At 33.1% G+C, this 23910-nt stretch overlaps 3 protein-coding genes and 1 long non-coding RNA gene across 4 annotated transcripts; 3 read left to right on the plus strand and 1 right to left on the minus strand.

Annotated features, from left to right (window-relative positions):
• Positions 1 to 3100: 3100 nt before the first annotated feature.
• Positions 3101 to 6528, minus strand: LOC140974022 (uncharacterized). Its single transcript, XR_012174708.1, has 6 exons — positions 6385 to 6528; positions 5277 to 5511; positions 4909 to 5200; positions 4764 to 4827; positions 4584 to 4682; positions 3101 to 4018 (listed from the first exon to the last, which is right to left on the minus strand). It is a non-coding gene; the product is annotated as an uncharacterized lncRNA (long non-coding RNA).
• Positions 6529 to 11322: 4794 nt separating this feature from the next.
• LOC140972613 (uncharacterized) lies at positions 11323 to 12027 on the plus strand. Its single transcript, XM_073435006.1, has one exon. It carries the CDS (start codon positions 11323 to 11325, stop codon positions 12025 to 12027), a length of 705 nt encoding a protein of 234 aa, XP_073291107.1.
• A 2273-nt stretch (positions 12028 to 14300) lies between these two features.
• On the plus strand, positions 14301 to 18319 carry LOC140974024 (anthranilate synthase beta subunit 2, chloroplastic-like). Its single transcript, XM_073437226.1, has 7 exons — positions 14301 to 14678; positions 14784 to 14854; positions 15157 to 15194; positions 15278 to 15388; positions 16957 to 17056; positions 17252 to 17387; positions 18000 to 18319. The coding sequence occupies exons 1-7, from the start codon at positions 14409 to 14411 to the stop codon at positions 18111 to 18113; spliced, it is 840 nt and encodes a 279-aa protein (XP_073293327.1). The 5' UTR covers positions 14301 to 14408; the 3' UTR covers positions 18114 to 18319.
• A 1155-nt stretch (positions 18320 to 19474) lies between these two features.
• LOC140974023 (serine carboxypeptidase-like 26) lies at positions 19475 to 23607 on the plus strand. The gene is made up of 9 exons (XM_073437224.1): positions 19475 to 20217; positions 20305 to 20400; positions 21060 to 21152; positions 21252 to 21337; positions 21444 to 21701; positions 22196 to 22323; positions 22409 to 22504; positions 22734 to 22839; positions 23202 to 23607. The coding sequence occupies exons 1-9, from the start codon at positions 19839 to 19841 to the stop codon at positions 23340 to 23342; spliced, it is 1383 nt and encodes a 460-aa protein (XP_073293325.1). The 5' UTR covers positions 19475 to 19838; the 3' UTR covers positions 23343 to 23607.
• Positions 23608 to 23910: the final 303 nt, after the last annotated feature.

Genomic DNA, 23910 nt, shown 5'->3' on the forward strand with positions numbered 1-23910 from the left:
TATTTTTTTTTTTTTTGAAAATAGAGAATGATAAAATATTTTTTCCTACATAATTTATTTAATCGTAATTCCCATAACCCAATTAGAATCCAAAATTTTTCGCAACACTAATTATATATATTTATATGTATACATAGTATGTATCGTGTGAGACGGTCTCCTTAACTGAGAATAGTAATGGATTCTTCGTTGATCATTTATATAATTTAATATTTATCATATACACGGGACGGAATCTTCTACTACACTTGGTGCTTCAAATCGTGCTACATTTTTTCTCAAACAAGCATGTTTGCACAAATTATTAGAAATTAAATTCACTAAAGATCATGGATGAACAAAATACAATTAATCATTGAAAAAACATTCGATTTATCTATTTTTAAAAAGACATCGACGGTAAATTGTATTGCAAGCATGATAACTGATTAAAATAATATATTAATATTTTTAATTAAAAAATAGACAAGTTAAATATTTTATCAATGATTAATTGTATTTTGTTCATCCGTAGTATTTAATGCGTTTAATTTTTAATAATTTGTGCATATGAGCTTGTTTGAGAAAAATGTAGCTTCAATTAGTTGGTTCAAAGACAAAAAAAAGTCGAAGTTGAATTAGACACCAAATATAGCAGATGATTTCGTCCTTTATACACAACCCATTAATGGATAATGATTGGAAAAAATGATAAGGAGAAGCTAATGAAAGAGAGAGCGTAAATAACAGCAAGTAAATTGTGCGACCCAAAAAAAAAAACCATCTCAAATCAGATGGGATTGCCTGTTAATGGCATTTAAAACCCTATATTTTTTTGAGTCCATCTTGATCAGAAATGGGAATCCCAGTCTGAGCCAAAAACTCCAGCCACATATGAAGAACCAAGTGGGATTCGTGATAACAACACGCATAAGTTGCAGAAACTTGGATTAGATCCAACTAATAATCGAGCTTCCGAGTACCGAAATATCAAGAAGAGAATCTTAAATCAAAATTTCTAAACAAAACATAAAACCTTTCATTAGTAGAATTTTTGGTTTTTACTTCGTCACTGGTTACTTCGACGATTATTAATTATGAAGTAGTATATACCAACCAACTCCTGTTGTTGTATGCACTTATTTCCCTGGCTTCTTTTAAGCAACTAAAATAAAGATGTTGATAAAGTTTCTGCTTGTTTGAGTTTTTTTTTTTAAAAAAAAAATTACGTTGTGACGTTGCGTATGTATCTTATGTGCTATTTGGCCTTTCGGCCTCAGTGAACTTGAACTCACTTGAAGAAGATATCCTAGCTCTGTTGTCTCGAGAGAGAAATGGAGCAAATTTCCCTGCTGTTGCATATTTTGATTACAAGCTGAGAGCCACAGTACGTTCACAACATATCCTATATGCCCGAACATTTTGTGTTTAAGTCAATAATGGATATCATCTTAGTTCCAATATAAGTTTAGGAGCTTGTAGTTTGCTGATATTTAATCCTTGCCTATTCACTTACCTAGTAAATATGTGATTGTGATGATATATTGGGATAACAAATAATTTCCTTGGTAAAGTTGTTTGAAAATCGATAATGTTAATGTGAAAGTCGACGACCATAAACTCCTGGCTATTATACTCATAGACCTACTCTATGGATTTTCAATATGAACTGGCAGCCTTGAAACTTAGCAAACAATTTTAGGGTAACATGCTGCTGGTATGGGATCTTTAGTCGCACGGTAGTTGCTTCAGAGTTCATGATTAGAACTTGGGTCTTTCCACAGTTGGGGAGTGTTTTACCACCATACTTCATTTGACATTGAGCTCTTGCCACTTGTATTCAGTTGTATTGATTTTGTTATTTTTCTCGCATATTGCAGGTTGTGAGGTGCCTTAACCTGATTCTATGAAGCAAGAACCTTTAGTAATTGAAAACACCCCACATCTACTGGCAGGAGAACAGGTTGATATCTTGTGATTGGTGCTCCATATATTTTCAACTTCTGGATAGTTGAATTTGTTCTTGTATATCTTTTGATTCAATTTGGACATCAGGAACCTTGGCTTCTATTTCATGAAATGATGTCCTCAATAAAATTATAAGTTGATTTCTTACCTATGCATCTTGTGTGTTGTTCGCTATGTCAGCAGTTATCTGAGATAACCTATTGTGCACTGGAAATGCATGATTCCAATATTCATTAAATTTTCTCCTGATACATATCTCTTTCCTTCATCATTATATCATCTCTACTGAGTACCTGTTGATATTTCTTAATTCAGACATGGCCAACAGAAGCAGAAATGGCATAAGCTGACAAGTATGAAGAGGAGACAAGGGTGAAAAGAAAAGGTTTCCTAAGGGCACATATGAGTATCAGGTGTGACCATGTTGGAAGCAGTGTGTAGAGATAGCATCTGCCATCTACCTTATCCCATACAATATTGGGTAAGAGTTTAGTTATTTATTGATTTCTACTACATATTAGTCAATGCTATATTTTTATTTTTGCAGGTACCATTGGATCTTGACTATCATCAATGAAGATAAAAATATGATATATTTGTTGGACTCTACAGCTAACAGAAACCGAGACGATGTATGGAAAACTATAGTGACCAAATAAATAGTAGATTATGTTGATTTTTGAATGCATTCACTTATAAATATGAAAAATATATATATAATTTTTTACTTTTTAAAATGTAGTGGGGTCAAAATATACAATGCCTCAAAAGTTATTTCTCAAATGCCATTTTTAAACAATTGACGGTATGAATTGTGCTTATATACGAAGACATGAATGGATAGTTCTTATTATTTGGATTGTGATTGTTGCATTAACTTTTCAATTTAATTATATATATATATAGGGTAATCTAAAACAAAGTGGTTTTGTTGAATGTGGATATCGTATGATGAGGTACATGAAAGTAGTTGAATTTGAAAATCCACAGTTGAAGAAGATGGTAAGTTTATTCTTTATGATATGCTCTGGTTTATTATTGAGATAAACTGTTGTCATTTGGATATGTGCAAATGAAATCTATATAATTATTAATTCTGGAATTTGTGCTATTAGAATTAATGGTTGGGATAATTAATTTCCGTTGGGATATATATGCATATGGTAATATGGATTTTATGATAATTGATATGTTGTTTTGCCCTTTATTTTGTTGTTTATGATATGCTTAGTTTTGTTGTTTATATGCATATCATTTGATCTTTATCTGTGACAATGGTGTGTATGATATATACACAGTTTTGTTGTTATCAGTTTCTTGTTTATAAACTTTACAAAGATTTGTCTTTAGAAGCTAGAATTAATATATAGATTTCAATGTCTTGATTTCAGAATCTAGAATTACTGTATAGATTGAAATGTGAAATCTCCTAAAAATTAAGCTAAAATATATCCAAACTGGCTCCAAATAATGCATTCTCATTTGTGGATATTGTCATTTTTTGGATGAATGATCTTATTAATCTAATACATCTTGTACTTTTTACATTTCAGTTTGCAGGATCAATCCAGAACCAATATTACAACCAATCTCAATATGATGAAGTAAGAAGTGAATGGAGCGAATTCGTCTACTCTTATGTAGGTGCTTAAATGGATCGCGTCATTAAGCATTTTAGGATATACTTGTGGATATACACTTTTAGTTTTGTGGATATAATTGTAGATATATTTTTGGGTTACACGTACTGGTGGATACATTTTAGGGTTATACTTGTGGATATATTTTATTGGTGGATACATTTTAGGGTTATACTTGTGGATATATTTTATCTACCAATCCACAAGTATATATCCAAAAATGTATCCACGAGTACGTATAACCCAAAAATATATCTACAATTATATCCACAAAACCAAAAGTGTATATCCAAAAGTATATCCTACAATGCACAATGACGCACATGATCCATTTAAGCACCTACATAAGAGTAGACGAATTCGCTCCATTCACTTCTGATTTCATCATATTGAGATTGATTGTAATATTGGTTCTTGATTGATCCTGCAAACTGAAATATAAAAAAATACAAGATGCATTAGATAAATAAGATCATTCATCCAAAACAAATGACAATATCCACAAATGAGAATGCATTATTCAGAGCCAGTTTCAGGATATATTTCAGCTTAATTTTTAGGAGATTCCACACTTCAATCTACAAAGTAATTCTAGATTATGAAATCAAGACACTGAAATCTATATATTAATTCTAGCTTCTAAAGACAAATCTTTGTAAAGTTTATAACAAGAAACTGATATCAACAAAGAAACAATAAAACTGGGCATATATCATACACACCACTGTCACAAATAAAGACCAAATCATATGCATATAAACAACAAAACTAAGCATATCACAAACAGCAAAATAAAATGCAAAACAACATATCAATTATCATAAAATCCATATTAACATATGGATATATATCCCAACGGAAACAAATTATCCCAACCATTAATTATAATAGCAAAAATTTCAGAATTAATAATTATTTAGATTTCATTTGAACATATCCAATGGTAGCAGTTTATCTCAATAATAAACCAGAGTATATCATAAAGAAGAAACTCACCATCCTCTCCAACTGTGGATTTTCAGATTCAACTATCTCTTTCATGTATCTTATCACACAATATCTACATTCAATAGAACCACTTTGTTTTGGATTACCCTATATATAATGAAATTGAAAAGTTAATGCAACAATCACAATCCAAATAATAAGAACTATCCATTCATGTCTTATACATACCGTCAATTGTTTAAAACATGGCATTTGATAACTACCCTTCGAGACATTGTACATTTTGACCCCACTACATTTTAAAAAGCAAAAAATTAATTTTTTTAATATTTATAAGTGAATGTATTCAAAATCAACACAATCTACTACTTACTTGGTCACTATAGTTTTTCATGCATCGTCTCGGTTTCTGTTAGCCTTAGAGTCTAATAAATATATCATATTTTTATCTTCATTAATGATAGTCAAGATACAATGGTACCTGCAAAAATGAAAATATAGCATTGACTGGTGTGTAGTAAAAACCAATAAATAACTAAACTTTTATCCAGTGTTGTATGAGATAAGGCAGATGTTGTCTCTACACACTGCTTCCAACTGGTCAGCAATATGTCGTGATAAGTCACGACCATCTTTGCCAATTGGGCATCTTAAACGTGTTAGCCCTACAAAATTTGGAGGCAAATTAAGAACATCCCATCAAATAAACACAACAAAATTCAAGAAAACATGCTGCTCAACTGTAACTGATGGCAGATTTAGTTGGTTTCAAGAAAGTATTCAAGAAAAATCTTGTGAGAATCCACATCAAGATTTTTCAGACATTTCTTCATTACCGAATTTTCGTCACAATGAGGAAGAGGGGGACGACATGTGAGGCGTTGAAAGCAATCGCTCAAATGCCAAGCTAATTTAGTCCTCGACTTTTCATCAGCAAGAGTCTTTGAACATCCTTCAAACACCTTCTGTATCGAACCTGCAAACATTGGAATAAATGTTTTCTTATTAACGCAACCAATTCACATTAAGCGTCCGAAACTTCAACACAGATTACATGCAACATTCATGAGATGAACATGATATGACTTCCCGATGAGAGGTTGATACAAAATTCTTCATGTCTGATATATCGACAAACGGGAAAATTGTACTAAAAAATAAAAATTATATATGCACGCGTAGCAAATTTCCCACTTTTAAGTAATTTTATTTTTACTCAAAATTAAAAAAACAAAATCTCAGAAGAAGAACACCCACGATTACACAGTAGATACTAATATGATCTTGACAAGCAACCACCAAAAAGTTATATTTTTAAATTGAAGCCGAATCTCTTAGAAAAACATGAAATACCTGATTAAAATCACAAACTGAGATCATATTTCCAAAAGCAACTATAAGTGCGCATAAACTTTCCTTTCCAATTGCAACTCTTAAATTGTCTCTGATACTATTCCTCTTTTTCCGTTTTATTTCCTATTCTGTTAATTTCCTATTAGAATAAAAGATACTTCAACAGGCAAGAAAATCAGAAGAATCTAAAATATGCTGTCATTACTTGAAGTAAATCTTTTAACTCGCAAATTCCGAAAACTTAAAACTTCAAACAGAAAAGACCAAATAAACGTAAACTCCAATAATTCGAGGGTAGACGATTAATCGGAACAAAGGGCTTTATTAAAAGTAAAACATCCAAAGTCTTTAAGGATCAAACTAAATTTCATCAACGATTTGTCTGTATTTGTGCAATAAATAAACATCTGATGATAGATTTGGAGGCGTCTCTTGGAAGACAGACAGGAGAATGTATTTTTTTTATCAACTTGACTGGCCGTTACGTTTCAGCTACCTTCTAAGGTGGTTGCTGCTCCGATCCGGTGACTGCACGATCCGATTATGGTGAGGAAAGAAGGGTGACGGGTTTGGGGAAGAAAGGGGTTACGGCCGATTGAGTTTTGGGGAATAAGGTTGGCTTCTCCTCTCTTTTGGGATAAGTTAAAAGTTAATGTTTTATTTTTTTGTACTTCAACAAATATAAATTTTTAATTATATTTAATTTTTTATTCCATCAAAACTGCTCTTTCGAAGTAAAATTTTACAAAAAAATTAATAGTGAAGCCCGTGTTTTTTAAATTTTGAAATAAAAAATAACGTTTTACTTCGTCGGTGTTTTTACCGAAATTGATTGGTATATATTACTTCATAATTAACAATGACGAAATAAAAATCAAAAATTCTACTAGTGCGAGCTTCCGAGTACCGAAATATCAAGAAGAGAATCATAAATCAAAATCTTTAAACAAAACATAAAACCATTCATTCAAAATCTTGAGAATATGCACTTGATTTCGGGCCATCTGTCATTTCGCAAGGGTTCTATTTAAACTTTATGGTTCATAGATTTCGAGTTTCGAAATGGTTCTACTTTGAAATACAACCATCATATGTTGTGAGGTGAGTTACCGTCGAAGAGCTCGCTAGCGCCATAAGCGAGACAATATCGATTCAAGAATGAAAATTAAATTATACTCTTGCTTCTATATAATTTTTCAAGCCATTTTGCACGAAACCATGAACGCCATCTCGATGCAACCATTATTGTCTAAATTATTTTCCTATATTAAACACTCGGGCTGATTGCACCAATTAAGCCTTTGTAGAAAGTGTAAAAAAATATAAATAGGCATAGGGAAAATTGCAATTTTGATTTTGTCGTTTCTGTTTCTTTGTGGTTTTGTTATTTTCTGTTGTAAAACTTCGATCTTAGTCATCTCTCTTTGTTTTTTTTATTTAAAATTTTAAACATTTTTCTTACTTGACTCTGATTTAGTACCATTCTGATATTAATATGATGCTGACGTATATAATGTCATATTAAAAGTCTAGATGAAAATGACTAAAATTTCTAAAATCTTTTTATTAGACACGTATCAAAGCCGTCAACATTGTTATTGTAATGTAATTCTAGAATCTGTTGAAAATATATTAGAAACTGTAGGACCGTGTATCTTTTCAATGCATGATAAATCGATGATCCTAAACTTTGGTTTGACACGTTAATAATATAGTCTCATTCGTAATTAGATGTCATGATCCTCTCGAAACCATCTTTTCTCCTGGTCTTTTTCCTTTCCAAGCTACCAGCCTACCACAATTAATTTTTCAACTTTATTGACCTATATTATATATTATTATTTATTTTTTTCCTATTCTTCTAGTAAGTCTCATTATTTCTATCCTTGACTTAACATTTTGATAGTAGGAGTGCATTTGGTTACCAATTTCTTTTTCTTTTTTTAATTTTTTTGAAGCTTAACGCCATTTTTTTTAAAAAAAAGATATCATGTAGTCCAAGACTCCAATGCTTACAGATAATAAACTATTAGAATGTCTAGTAAGAAACTTCTTCAACCCTTTGACGTATGTAGGGGTTGTATATATATAGGTATACGACCCTTCCACTTCCACCATTCCTAAAAAAGCCTTCCATATATATATCTCTCAAAATTTTCACTCTGCGTCTTGAAATCTGACAACAATGGGAGACTTGCATGTTGAAGAAGAAGTGAGTAGGCTCTCCTTCAGCAATCTTCAGCTGGAAGATTCCAATTCGGGATCCCTTCAATACAGCCCGAGAAACACCTCACCCCCAAGTACCGATCAGTTTTTCGAGTTTTTCACATCCCAAACGCTGCCCATTTACTCCAGCAAAGGTGTCGTTTTCTGCGGAAAAATGATCCACAAGGGTGAAGAAGAAGATCAAGAAGAGCTGAACGAGTATCGGAAGAGAGACTACTTCGCCAACCTGAGATCTAACTCTTTCCGTAGATCCGCCATCACTGCTCGGAAAGAAAACGGAGATGATATCTCATTACGACGTTACTCGGGCTCGTCCCGTTTCTCTACTACCCCGAGTTATCGCGTGCAGACTGTGAACATCACCGCACTGACTTCCATGTCGGCGAAATCGAGGAGAAGAATGTTCATGTTCGGTCCCGTGAAGTTCAAGCCCGAGATGGATCTGAGCGAGATCAAGCAGAGGCTGAGGAGGGAACCCGCGGCAGCGCCGGGGAAGGAAGTGGTGAGCGGTGGCAGTGACCGGAGACTGTGGAGCGTGGTACGATCAAATTTAAGGTTGAGATGGCATCTGACGAGAGTGTTGACGAAGTCATTCGGTTGCCTTCCGGTGGGCGGCGGCGGCAAAAGGTGGATTGATTAAAGTCTTTTTGGCGGGTTCCTTCTTTATCGACTCGGTGACCATGGATGTTGCAATTTAAATATCATGTACTGATTAAGACAGTCGTAGTTTAGAGAAACCAGAAGGAAAATAAATCAGTGATTTTGACAAACAGAGAGGATAATTTGAACTGAGAAGGAAAATCAGGGGATAAGTTTTACAAAGAAGAGAGCCAACTAATTACGAATTTGACGAAGTAACTTAGCCCGTATAAGGTTTAAGTAAACTGTAAAGTTCCGACAAGGCATATGCATGCATGCAGAGCAAATTGTATCGGTATAACACAGTGTAAAAATTATAAAAAAACGAAAAACCTAATTTCTAAAATTTATTGTATTTAAAACTGTGTTTTTTAAAATAAAAACCCTTACAACCAGTGTAAAAGTGCTTGATTTTATTTTAAACACGAGAATTAAAAATTGGAAGATGCATTTGCGTTTTTAGACTTTTCAATTGTTGCAATTAGTCGCATGATTAGTTCTTGTTTCAAGGTTAATTTGCACCCTGTGTTGAAGTGGGGTGTGGATGATTTCACGGTGAATGACATTCAATATACAAAAAGATATTATCTAATAGATAAATTATATCCAGAATGAGCTACTTTCGTGAAGGTTTTTTTTCCAGAGTATCCCAATAGAGGTTGTTTAAAAAAAGACATAGGCTACAAGAAATTATGTCGGACGAGCATTTGAGTGCTCCAAGCTCGATAGGCAAATGATAAAGGTCCAGCTCGTTATTGGTTCATGAAAAAATTAAAACATATTTGTTAACAATATGCATTATTTTGCACAACATGATTGTTGAAGATTAGGGATGTCACATGGAAAATTGATACAACAATGAAAGGAACGAACATGCACAACTCATCCGGGGCTCGAACCGAGAATTTCATGATTATTTTTCGGACAAATTTTGAACTACGTGATAGTCAAGTACATCACAAACTTCATACCAACTTAGTTAAGTATATTTAACCACAATACAACAATTATAATTGAATTAGTATTTTACGTATTTAGGAATGCTTTATTTATATGTTATTTTTTAATTTTATGCAAATGTTTTTTTTATGTTGTACTAATTCATTTCAAATTTATAATAATATTTTAATTTTAAATATATTACACTCGTAAAATAATATAAAATAATTTTAAGTATTAAATATATTTAAAAATAATATTATTATCTATTTTAAGTAATAATTATTTAAATTATGTAAATAAAATTGAAAATGTATTTATTTGATTTAAAATAAGAAAAAATATGAATGAGTGGACAATGAGACCCACAAATAATGATGTTAATATTAAAATAAATTTAAGATAATGAATGTGTTAATATAATGTATATGTGACAATACGTTATAAATTGAAATAATACGACACCGTTTAAAAAAAAAACCACGACGTCTAAATTATTTTCTAACATTAAACACCAGTTCATCACTGTTGTACTATTTTATTGTAATTTAATGATTTTGAAATTTGTTGAAAATGGTTATTGCAGAATATTTTCAACGATTCTGAACTCTAGAAGCCTTGCTATCATTCTCTCGTGTTAATTTCCTTTCCTAAATTTTCAACTTTATTAATTATTTTGCGCTTATTATTTATTATTCTTCTTCTTCTTCTAGTAACTCTCATTATTTCTATCCTTGACTAGCATTTTCATAGTAGCAGTGCATTTGGTTACCAAAGTTTTTTTGTTGAAAAAAAAAATTCTTTTTGAAATGTTAGGGAAAAGTACAAAATTGATTTTTTTTTTTTTATATTTACGTTTTTGATTTTTTATATAGTAAAATTTCAGTCTTAGACAAACATGTATGTATATATACAAAAACACACACAGATATATATTGTAATTTTAGTTTTTTTCATAAGAGAGCTGATAAAACACGTCAATGTTACATTGACTTCATTTCAACATCGCATCTATATCATGTTGGAAAATGATTAAAAAATAAAAAAAATAAAGATATTAGATCAAGACTGAAATTTGAACAAACATGTATGGCCAAAAAGTACGATAAGACAAATATATAAAATCGAAGCCATTTTCAATTATTGTTATGTAAACATTCTGATAGGATTTAAAACCCTAATTCTCATTATCATAATCATATTAGACAAAAAATAAACACACAGAGACTATAATATTTATTAGATTCATTCTTGGTGGTTCTTTTTCAATGTGAAAATTATGTCTATTTATCACCATTGTAAAATTTATATTATTAATAAATCGGATATTACAAAAAATGAATTTTAAGAACACATTCTTTCCTATTTTTTTAAATAGGAACACACACACACACACACACACACACATATATATATATATAATTTTGATAAAAAATATTAGAATGTCACGTACGTAAGAAACTTCCTAAACCTCGACGTATATATGCAGGGTGTGGTCGTATATATATATATATATATATATAGGTTTACCATTTCATGTAATGCCAATATGCCATACCCCAAAAAGCCTGATTCCATATATCTCTCTCTCACAATTTAATTTCACTCTGTGTCTTGAAATCTAACAACAATGGGAGTCATGATGCATGTTGAAGAAGAAGAAGCAGCTAGTAGGCTCTCCTTCAGCAATCTTCCGCTCCGAGATAACAACTCGCCCCGATCCCTTCAACACAGCCCGAGAAGTAAGGATCAGCTTTTCGAGTTTTTCACATCCCAAACCCTGCCCGTTTTCTCCAACGAAGGGGTCGTTTTCTGCGGAAAAATCATCCACAGGGAAAAAGAAGAAGAAGAGCTGAGCCTGAACGAGTTTCAGAAGAGAGACTACTTCGCCAACCTGAGATCTCACTCTTTCCGTAGATCATCCATAACTGATCGGAAAGAAAACGGAGATGATATATCATGTCGACGTTACTCGGGCTCGTCCCGGTTCTCTACTCCGCCCAGTTATCGTGTGCAGAGTGTGAACATCTCCGCACTGACTTCCATGTCGGCGAAATCGAGGAGAAGAATGTTCATGTTCGGTCCGGTGAAGTTCAAGCCCGAGATGGATCTCAGCGAGATCAAGCAGAGGTTGAGGAGGGAACGGGCAGCGCCGGGGAAGGAAGTGGTGAGCGGCTGTGGGAAGGGTGGTGGTGTCGGGGGCAGTGGCCGGAGACTGTGGAGCGTGGTACAATCAAATTTAAGGTTGAAATGGCAGCTGACGAGGGTTTTTACAAAGTCATTCGGTTGCCTTCCGGTGGGCGGCCGCGAAAGTCGGATTGTCGTGGGCAATTGAAGTCTTTTATGCTTAACAGAAATAAGTATGTATTAGAATACTATTTTTTTGTAAATTAATTAATATTAATAAGGAATTAATTTTTCTATAAAAAAAATAATAGAATCCAACCTCTAAATTTGGATTATACAATTTCGAATCCATTATATATCAAATTATACAATTTCGATAATAGTTATAATAAAATTTAAATAAATTATTCATTTGAAATTCATCAACAAAATCAAATTCCATATTCATGACATTCTAAAAAAAAATCCATATTCACGTTATATTCTTTTAGTTAAAAAAATTACATTAATAATTGAATTTTGAAATAATATAGCTAATCAAATAATGATATTTGACGGATTCAAAATGCATGGAAATCATGTGATGTGTATATTGCAAATGAATTGGCATCCACACATCTAGTCACGAGCACCCATGCGTTTGCCCACTTGGCACCCTATATTGAAGTGGCGTGTGGGTTGGGATATTGATTAAAGTTATTTTATAAATTTTCCTGTTGAAGGCTGATTACATCTAGTCAAATGTGAATTCTTCCCAGGGATGGTAATGGGTCGGGTCGATGTCGAGGGCAAGGGCGGATTTGTCATTTCCATCTTCATCCCCGAATTTCATTCTCACTCTCATACCCGCTCTCATCCCCGCCTTTTCAAGTTCGAAGAATCCCCAAACCCGAAATTTCGGGGATCAACTTATCATCCCCGCCTCAATCCCCGTTTCAAAAATATTAAAATGACAAGATGATGACGAATTCGGAGATTTTCTCCATCAAAAACTTATTATTATCTATTATTATTAGAGATAATATTAATATTAATATCAATAATCAATATCAATATTAATAATAATATTATTATTATATTGTTAATACTAATAATACTATTATTTTATAATTGATATTATTTTCTGGGCTGGTTCGGAGATTTCGGAGATGGAGATAGTAATCCCATATCTGCCCCGAACTAAATCAGGGATTTAAAAAAATCCTCGAACCCAAATCCAAACCCGAAAAATCGGAGACCGTCTCATACAAGTTTTTGTCATATGTATATGTGTGACGGATCAACCGGTTAAAAATTATGTAAATCAATAAAAAATACAAAAATGATATCAATATTTGAGATTTCAAATAAAAATATTTGTAGTGTCGAACGATAACAAATAATCAATGTTGCACTCAAACAAATCATATAAAATTTCAATTTAGCCAATTAAATTTTAAATAAAAAAGCACACAATACCCTGACAATATTAATGACATAAAATAGAAAATTAACTATTTAAAAATAAATAAAAATTTAAAACATTAGAAACGCATCAATTACTATTTTTAAATCTAAAAAATTATGATACTTGATGGAAAAATTCAAAATATATATATATATAAAATCATAAAAATATTTTTTTTTAAAAAAAAACTGCAGGCAGACCGTGATTTGTGCTATAGCAGATTTGTGCTGTAGATTTCAAATCCAAATCAATCCTCCTTGTTAATTCAAAGTCTCCAATGGTATTTTCATTTGTAATTTATTTTGAATTTTTTTTAAAAATAAATTTCAAATGTATCACGTGATTCATGAACTTTGGGTCGTAAGCTGTCACGATCCTCTAGAAACCTGGTGTCCTCTCCTTGTCCTTCCTAGGTCACTTTCTCTCCTTTTTTTCAACATTATTGACCTATTATTAATTCATTTTGTGATTATTACTACTACTACTACTATTATTATTATTATTATTATTATTACTCTAGTAAGTCTCATTATTTCAGTATATAATTAATGCCATTGACTAATTAACATTTTGAAGATTTATTAACATTTTGATGTTGGACATCTTAACCGTTTAGATAAAATATCTGGTAGTTATATATATTGATTTAGATAATCTTTTCTCTTGAGCAAGTTTTTGGAGTTGAGTTAAGTCAAACTCTCAATTTAAATATGATATCAGAGCTCAGATCCATTATTATTTTTTTTGTGCCAAAGAGTTTGGCCATTTTTGTGTTCTTGTTTTGTTCATTTCCATGGGTCGACATTTCTCTGTTTTTCAGACATACAATATATAAAAATGTAGGTAATATTTATTAACATATTTTTAAAAAATTTAAATTTTTGTTGATCCGAACTCAAACCAACTCGATCATTTTTTTCGGATTAGCTATCGAGTGTAATTCGATCTGATCCAAACCTGAAAACCTTAAATCCAAACCTAGTTTTTTTTGGATTAACCGTATTGGTGAGTCTTTGATTTTGACAGCCATGCTTTTCCTTAATGTTAAATTTATTATTCGGTGCCAAAAAGTAATAATTAAACAACCCTAGTCAGAAAACTTGGTGACTGATTCTCCGACGGCGCCACCTTACTCCGCCGCGATGGCCAGCCTCACCACCACCCCTTCTGCTTATCTCAAGCAATCCCTTTCTCTTACTGGAACACGACAAATTTCATCTCCCAAGACCAAATGCTACAGCTCCAACTTCACCACCACACACCACGCGTTGTCGTATTCTTCTGCGGGAATAGCCAAAGGAACTTCCCAAATTACATCTGTGTCCCTTGTGGATTCATCTTCCCACAAAAGAACTACCAATCCAATAATAGTTATCGATAATTACGATAGCTTCACTTATAATCTCTGCCAAGTGAGTTCTCGGTATTTTAAACTAATTCATTCATTTACATTGAGTGCTCTCCAATATGGTGTCAGTTTTTTCTTATGTTCATTGTGTTTGTGTCGGATATTTCAGTATATGGGTGAGCTGGGATGTGTATTTGAGGTTTATAGAAATGACGAGCTCACCATTGATGAGCTAAAAGGGTAAGGAGTTTGCCATTGAATGGTTATGTTCGGTGATCTTTATTTTCTTCTTGGTGTATTCGATTCCTAGGAGACATTTGATGCATTACATTGATAAATTTGTTAAGTACCTGTAGAACTTCTTTTCATTGATTGTGTGGGTGTGGGAAATTTATCGTAGCGATTCAAAAAATTTGCTGGGACTTGCAGGAATAACATGATGTTAATATGACTTGTTTTTATTTGTGTGCAAAACACATAGGAAGTGTGATTATTTGTCATACCGGACTGGTTAATAGCTGACCGCCATTTCTCTCTCACAGGAAAAAACCCAGAGGTGTATTAATATCACCTGGACCTGGTAAGAATTTGTTGTTGTTTGTGTAACTCGTCATTTATCATTGTGCACCATAGGAGTTCTTCTCTTTTTTTTCTATGAATTAGGTACACCTCAAGATTCGGGCATATCGCTACAGACTGTGTTGGAGCTTGGTCCTACGGTGCCACTATTTGGTGTCTGTATGGGACTACAGTGCATGGGGGAAGCGTTCGGAGGTGATTTTTTGTATCTGTGATGTATTTACATCATTTGGTTTTCTTCGATGTCATTGATACACATCAACCTTTTTCTGCTTTTATGTTCAAATAAAAGTATATGATATGTGAACAATTTACATGGAATAGAAACATGGAAATCATGTGTATCCAAAAATGAAGTCGTGATTGAATGTGGTCTGAATTAACACATAGCAGGATCAAGTTTCTTGATTACTGCAGTTTGACTTAGTTGTCGTAACTGGGAAAAGTACAAAATCTTTGTAAATTGTAAAATAGGGTGTGGAAACTGGAAAGTATGAAACAGAATTTAAACCACCTTATTGCTGCAAAAAACTTAATATCGTGCGAACAAATTCGGTGTGATACGAGGATAAGAATGTTGGATAGCTTAAACTCTTTTGACTTGTCATAATTGCCAAAAACATAAATAGCCACAAGAAATAATAAGTGCATATTTCCACTTGAACTCGTTGTTGGGACTAAAGCTTAATACTGTCCACAATAATGTATAATTAAAGGGACTAGGACAGTGAAGAGCGGGACTAGGACAGTGTAGAGCTTGAGCTTGAGCTTTTGACACCTCTAATCCTTTAATATACATCCATTACTATAGCATCTGCATCTTTAAGCATTTTCAGTTTTTTGTGCAAACTTTCAACATCAATTTTAACTAATAAATATCTGCATAAAATTTAGAAAGCAGAAGCCTTTATTGTCTTTTATCCTCTGTCTTTCCCTTTCCTTGCCTTCACCATCTCTTTTTGTCAACCTGGAGAAGAGCCAAATGTGTTAGTAAATATGTGGTTGCTATGATGTGGGGGGAGTTGGTGATATTTTGGTATAAAAGTTTGATAAACGTACAAGTAAGCAAAACGAGATTTTGTTTGATTCAAAACATTATTTATTATTTTGTAAACACGGCTGTTCACTAGAAGTGTGACACTACCATGCTACACTTGGCACTTTTCTAACACTCACTTGCTTTATTCTCAATACCTATTAATTGTTAGGCTAGAATTTCATGTTTTCCCTATGATCCCTAACCCTTGTATCTTGCCCCCAAATGCATGTAGTTTAGAAAAATTCAGTAGTAAATAAGACACCATCTCCTAGTATAATCACTCTGGGACTTCATTGTTCTGTTTAAACTCCATATGAAAATGATTGAACAGTTATCATTTCATATGGTTTAGATTATAAATGTACAAACTTTCAACCTTATTATTTCTTGTCCCTATGTTTAGGGCCTTTAGCCTTTAGGTATTTGTAAATTGATTAGGATTTTAAGTCCAATTCCCGTTTTAATTGTGGGCATGGAAGTTGGATTGGTAGTCATGGTTTCGTATCTTGAAATAGAAAATCAAAATTTCTAAAGAGGCCCCCTCAACTTCCATGTTCCATAAGACATGTCACTTTGTGTTTTAGATTTGGTATGGAGCGACATTTGAAATATGTACCTGATGCTTGCCCTTGAGGCACTATTGATGCAATTTTTGAAAATGTTCTGAAACAGGCTATTTTCTCTCATTCTTTTCTCCTCTAAAATGGATCTCTCTGTTTTACAGGTAAAATTGTTCGATCTCCTTATGGTGTTGTGCATGGAAAAAGTTCTCTTGTGTACTACAATGAAGGTGGGGAAGATGGCTTGTTTGCTGGCTTACCGAAGTAAGTTTCTGTTGACTGCCTATCAAATGTCACTCTTGAAGTGTGCTTCACAACATACTCATTTTCTCAAATCAGCTAGTAACAAAAATTTGTCTGTACCAGTATATGTTCTTCGTCATCTAACACAGTCAGTATTAACATCATCTTACATTTCTTCACTTCGAGTTGGTCGTTTGATGTGATTTTTGTTTCCAGCCCTTTTACTGCTGGTAGATATCATAGCCTGGTGATTGAGAAGGAAAGCTTTCCTAGTGATGTCCTTGAGATAACTGCATGGACAGAAGATGGATTGGTAATGGCTGCTCGTCACAAAGTACATAGGCACATACAGGTAGTTTTACTCGGCTATGTTTGGGGAATTTTGATTCCAGAAACCTTATTTTTTTTCCACTCTGCTTTTTTTTTTCTTCAACATTTAAAGCACCCTGCTTTTGTATAAAGATTTGCAACGTAGGTCACACTTACCTTTTTTTGTCTACTTTTTTGGTGGTTTAATCTGGACTGGCAAAAGCAATTTATTTCCCTGATTTCATGTCTTTATTTCGAAATGAAACTTTTCGTGGGAGTTGGAGGGAGGAAAGTGTTTCTAATGAAAGATTTATTCATGAGAATTTGCATGGATAATTGGTACGTTAAAACAAAAAACTGGAGTGATTTATTTATATGTGTCAATTATGGTGCGCGCGTGTTCTATTCATAGAATGTAGTTGAATGCAACCACGGTTGCGTAACATGTTATCACAAAAAGCAACATGACAGCTATAGAAATACAAGTTGTGGTGTGTCGAAGAGTATTTCGGCAGCACAATGTATGTCAATATATTATCGTAGGTGTCTCTCACTCATTCATATCATAGAGCTGTAGATAACAAGAAAGAAATCACATTCTTACTATTCCTTTCCGAATCCAAATATTATTAATATTTTTTCTTGATTATTGTAGGGAGTTCAATTCCACCCAGAAAGTATAATCACAGCCGAAGGTAAAACCATAGTTCAAAATTTTATCAAATTGATGGAGAGAAAGGAGGCTGAATCCAAGAAACTAGAATCTTGAAATATTTTGGGAATTGACTGTTTCATAACATTGTTTTTTACGCAAGATTTGTGATTCCCGGGAAACATGAAAAGCTCTTTGGAGGATGTATTTCTGATAGCTTTTGATAATAATATGTCTAGGGTGTATTTGGATTGATTAATTTGGGATCGTGAAATTCATGATTCCAAATTCCCGATTCAATGGCAGAATAGTGATTGAATGTCTTTGTTTCAAGAAATATTTGTGTACATACAAAAGCCCTTTCTTTTATAAAAAAAAAATTGGTCAACCTGAACCTGAGACTCTCTCACATTTGTGAGAGTATGATATCACCAAGCCAAATTGGCTTGGGAATGTCAATCAAATTTTGAACATGACAAAGCAGGAAATTACCAGAAATTTAATCTGGGGTTGGCGCATTAATCAAGCATCATTTGATTGAAGAAATAGCATGATATTTAGAGCAAGAGAGCAGTAGTGTTGGTACATGCAATTAGGAGTGAGCATTATATCGGTTAAATCGAATTAATCTACTGAACTGAATGTTTAAACGAAATTTGTTTTAATTTTATATAATATCGGTTTGGTTTCCGTATAATAATAATGAAAAAAATTGGTTAACCGAATAATTTGATAATTAAATTTTGAAACAAAACTCAACCATGGAATGTTAAGGCCTCAACCACTTCTGAATTTGAATTGAATACATTTTCAACCACACTCACACTCTTTGGTTATTCTCTTTTAGTTCGAGTTTGCAATTTTTGCTCATGATACACTAAGAAATCGACAAAAATTTATATCAGTATATTGTTTAATAACTTTAAGAGTTTGACAAACTACAATTAAAAAAGTTCAAAATGATAAATAATAAGTTTTAAATCTTAGCAATTTGAGTTAATGTTTCATTTTTTTACGAAAAATATATTTTAAAAGTTTATATTTTTAATATTTAAAATGAAAATTACGTGAAAAATAAGAAAAATATGGAATCTTTACTGTTAACAAAACATAGACATCCAAAATGAAGATGATAATATATACTATCACCAAGAAAAATAGATGTTCTATGTTTATATATGTGTGTGTTATAACTTACACACACAGATTTTTCTAAGAGAATTTTTTTTTTTGATTTCTCTAATATTTGATTTTTTTTAAAAAAAGAATATTATTTCGGTTAATCAATCAGTTAGAGCAATTCAACTTCTTCAGATTTAAGAAAAAGGAATAGCTGAGTCCACTGCCACTCAGGTACAATAATTGGAACCAAAAAGAAAAAGAAAAAATCTATCAATTTTTGTTAAATAATGGAATCTTTATTTACAAATGTTGTAAACCCATGAATTCTTTGTGATGTTGTGTGGATTTGGTCATTTGTGGGTTTTTTTTTTACTGCTCAATTCATAGGTCATTTTCCCTCTTTTCTGGGGCACACAATGTCGCAATGCATGTGCTTGTCAGCTGTGCTTGCTATCATTGTATAGCTGACTCTCTTTTGTGTTATTTTTTACTTTTCTTGAAATCTCAAACATTTTAGGAATTTGTGACCATGAATTTTGTCAGATTTATAATATCTTCATACATGCCTGCATATGTTTTTTTATTGGTAGACAAAGCCCAATATTCATTCGTCGGTTAATAATTTCCATGAGAATTGAAAAAGAAGACACTTTAAGGATTTTGATTTCTGAGTTTTGTTACTTTATATCTTTTTGAAAAGCCCTTTTACTGAATCGGGTGATGGGTTATTTAACACACTCAGTTTCATGTGTAATATGGCTTCTTGGGTTGTCATTTTTGGTGGGAAAATGTTTCAGTCTTTTAAATATTGAGCAAGAAAATGATAGGATTAAACAGTTACCTGGGGAGCCATCAAATGTTGGATTCAATCAGTATTCTGGTTATGTAACTGTAAATCAACAGGCAGGGAGAGCACTATTTTATTGGTTGACCGAGGTTCCTACAGATAGAGACCCTGATTCGAGGCCATTGGTTTTGTGGCTTAATGGAGGGCCTGGGTGTTCTTCTATAGGTTATGGAGCTTCCGAAGAAATCGGGCCTTTTCGGATTAATTCTGATGGGAAAACCCTTTATCTCAATCCTTATTCTTGGAATTATTGTATGTAGGATCTTGATGTGAAATTTTGAATTATTTTGGTGTGAATGTGATTCTGATTTCCTTGATTGTTTTAATTTGCTTTGGCAGTGGCAAATTTGCTTTTCTTAGAGTCTCCTGCTGGTGTTGGTTTTTCGTATTCAAATACTTCATCGGATTTGTATAATGCAGGTGATAATAGGACAGGTAATATCTCAGGAATCTGAAATTTTGATTCTTAAGAATGCTGTTCTTACCTGTCAATGGAAATATGTTTTTTTTTATTGTGCTGTGATACGTGAAATACATGTAAGTGCAATTGCAGCTTATAGTATGTTTGAGATTGTACCAAGAACTATCGCTGACAGTAAAGTAACGTCGAAATTCAAATCTTTTATACCACGTAACTGCCAAAATCAAGCGTCATGTAGGCATCTATAATTGTTGCTTCCTAACAATCATTCTTCTGACAACGGCACCAATTTGCAACTCATGAGAATTGAGTATGAGATAATGGCTATGATGCTAGTTGTGGGACATGTTTCTTGTTTTATCAAATGTTATAGCTGATTGTATTGGTACAATTCAATTTTTATTTTTAGTATCACATCTCAAGTGCCATGTTAAACCGAGCACCAAACACGTAGCCAAACAGGGTAGCAGTTTGCTCCTCAGCATTGATATAAAACTTGAGATCCCAAGTAAATGCGAGTGATCCTGTGCATGATTTATCGCTGCAAAATGAATCTGGTGTATGTATAAATAAAACTGTGCGTCACGGAAAGAATCGTGATTTCTTTAACATCTGCTTTGTTTTGCATTCTTGGTTTTTGAATGTCTTGGATATTGGTTGAATGAATTTGTAGCTGAAGATGCATATGTTTTCCTGCTCAACTGGTTTGAAAGATTTCCTCAGTACAAGTGTAGAGAGTTTTACATTGCTGGAGAAAGCTATGCAGGTTTGAACTGTTCTGTCTTTTCGAATACACAAGTCAATGATATGAAACAGTTAGTCAGTGAATAGCAGATAATCCCGGCCTTTCCACTCTTCTTTTCAGGGCATTATGTTCCTCAATTATCTCAAGTCGTGTATGAAAGAAACAAGGGAATTCAAAATCCAGTGATCAATTTCAAGGGATTCCTGGTATTAGATTTTATAGTTTACACAATATTCAGATTAAATTATAGTCACAACAGTTCAATATTAGAAGCTTTGGCTTATTCTTTATGTTTGAAACGTCACTAATTAGGTGGGAAATGCTGTCACTGATGATTACCATGACTATATCGGCACATTTGAGTATTGGTGGACTCATGGTTTAATTTCAGATTCAACTTACAAAATGCTACGCATAACATGTGACTTAGGATCCGCGACTCATCCTTCGACAGTGTGCCTTAAATATCTTGATATCTCGGATAAAGAGATGGGGAATATTGACCCATACAGTATTTACACTCTCCCTTGCAATGGAACTTCTTCACTTAATCGCCGAAGGAGCCACTATGTAAGTAACCGGATTCTAGAAAACTTTTTAAATTGCATAAATTTACATGTGATGCACATGTGAAGATGCGTATCAAACATATAGTGAAGGCCATACGTTCCTTGTCATAACAAGCCTTTTCTTGATTCTGCTGGTCAACTACTGAAACCGAACAAAATTTGTCATTGAATTTTGAGTAGTTTTAAAAATATATCGAATTGATCACACCATGAAGAACAACATTTACATGGTTTGACCATGACAGCATGCTTGCACGACATGATGCAAAATGGCTAAAACTTTATCATATCTTATTATATAGATTACAATCATCGTCTTTTTATATTAGGTTAAATGTATTGGGATAAATAAAATAAAAGATCTTTTACATTGTTAAATATAATAAAACATTCATATTTTATTAAAATCACTTTCATGATATATGCCTTAAATTTCTAATGATTGTTGAGTGTTATTTTTTGCCCTTTCCAAGTCATTTTCTCTTCCTTGTATAGCCATGGATGTGGAGAGGATATGATCCATGTACGGAAAAGTATGCCAAAGTTTACTTCAATCTCCCTGATGTTCAAAAGGCATTCCATGCTAATGTGACAGGGGTTGTCTATCCATGGAAAACATGCAGGTGATCTTATAACTCTTATCTCTGCTTATGCACTGATGCTCAAAAATCACGACCATAATTTGTATCAGAGCTCTTCAATTTGCAGTGATATAGTTGGTAATTATTGGGCGGATTCTCCTTTATCAATGCTTCCTATTTATGAAGAACTTATAGCTGCTGGTCTTAGGATCTGGGTATTCAGGTACAAAATCCTGTTTCTTCTCCATTTCTGAATCTTATTTTCCCTTCATGTCTGATTTTAGATATTTTATATATCATGCAATGATGGCCCAGAATTTATAAGAGTCAACTTTATGAATTGAAAGAGTGAAACTTGTATTTCTAAAAAAAATTCTGTGTGAAATATATATGCTTGTCTGTCCTTTGTAATGGATGAACATTTAATGGCCATTTGTTGTCTCCACTTTCAGTGGTGATACTGATTCAGTGGTTCCTGTCACTGCAACTCGTAATTCAATCGATGCTTTGAAGCTTCCGACGGTTAGAAGTTGGTACCCGTGGCATGATAGAGGAAAGGTGAGTGAGTAGAATTTACCTAACTTTGAGCACTCTTTGTTTTGTTTGTGTCTCAAATTATAGACTTTTGTACAATGTAGGAAGCATTTTATGCGTACATAGATAAATTTTTTCATGTACTAGTTTGTAAAAGATTGTTCTGTCCCCCTCCCTGAGATTTTTAAGTTTGCATTTTACAACTAGAGTTGTATACACCCTGCTTCTCACACATTTTATTTTGGTTTTGCCTAAACATTTAGATTACGTGTATAAATCCTCTGTACTGACCCCTTTCGGAACACTGGTAGTTGTTCTATCCCGAGAATTGGCATTATGTAAATTGACTGATATCGATTGTGTTTCTTCTGCTATATGTAATGCAGGTTGGTGGTTGGAGCCAAGTGTACCAAGGATTGACATTAGTGACTGTAACTGGAGCTGGACATGAAGTCCCTCTTCATCGTCCGAGACAAGCTTTCATTCTTTTCAGATCATTTTTAGAGAACAAGCCTATGCCTACCTGAATTATGGAGGTTTTTCGACAAAATATCGATTCATGGTCTCTTACTAAACTTTGGGAAGATCAACTTACGCCCTTATTAGGAGTTTCTTGAAATATTGTCAGTAGGAAATAGGTAAAGAATTTAAAATCTCATACCAATTTCATGTTTTCCATTGATCCAATAATAGTCAAATGCAAATTCATACATTAGCGTGAACATGTTAATATTAAGGTATATGGTTCATGTAATATGTACAAGCTTTATTATATAGAGTCGAATTCTTTTCCACATCTTTCATTTGTATTTGTAAGGAGTAAGTTAGGCTTGGTGGATCAACAAAAAAGAAGGATATGGTTCGACCACCATCCACGGGATGGTCGGTTCAACGCACCCTAGTGTCTCCAGACTCGGGATCTTCCTTAAATTTAGCTCGCATTAGGCATCAAAATTCTCACAAACTGGAAGGCAAAGGATCGAGCTTATTGGCAATATTCAAATGAGATTAATTGCATACACTATCTTTATATAAAAAAATATCTATTAATTTCCTGTGATTTCCAGCATCTTACACATGGTTTGCATTCATTGT

Source organism: Primulina huaijiensis, chromosome 3, assembly GCF_012295235.1.
Source record: "Primulina huaijiensis isolate GDHJ02 chromosome 3, ASM1229523v2, whole genome shotgun sequence".
NCBI lineage: Eukaryota > Viridiplantae > Streptophyta > Magnoliopsida > Lamiales > Gesneriaceae > Primulina > Primulina huaijiensis.

Bases quoted from the DNA above. Each gene is read 5' to 3' on its own strand.
- LOC140974023 (XM_073437224.1), top strand. From the start codon at position 19,839: ATGGGTTATTTAACACACTCAGTTTCATGTGTAATATGGCTTCTTGGG. The intron at 20,218-20,304 runs GTATGTAGGATC...TTGCTTTGGCAG, and splicing joins TCCTTATTCTTGGAATTATT to TGGCAAATTTGCTTTTCTTA. The intron at 22,324-22,408 runs GTGATCTTATAA...TTCAATTTGCAG, and splicing joins TATCCATGGAAAACATGCAG to TGATATAGTTGGTAATTATT.
- LOC140974024 (XM_073437226.1), top strand. From the start codon at position 14,409: ATGGCCAGCCTCACCACCACCCCTTCTGCTTATCTCAAGCAATCCCTT. The intron at 14,679-14,783 runs GTGAGTTCTCGG...CGGATATTTCAG, and splicing joins TCACTTATAATCTCTGCCAA to TATATGGGTGAGCTGGGATG. The intron at 15,389-16,956 runs GTGATTTTTTGT...TCTGTTTTACAG, and splicing joins CATGGGGGAAGCGTTCGGAG to GTAAAATTGTTCGATCTCCT.
- LOC140972613 (XM_073435006.1), top strand. From the start codon at position 11,323: ATGGGAGTCATGATGCATGTTGAAGAAGAAGAAGCAGCTAGTAGGCTC.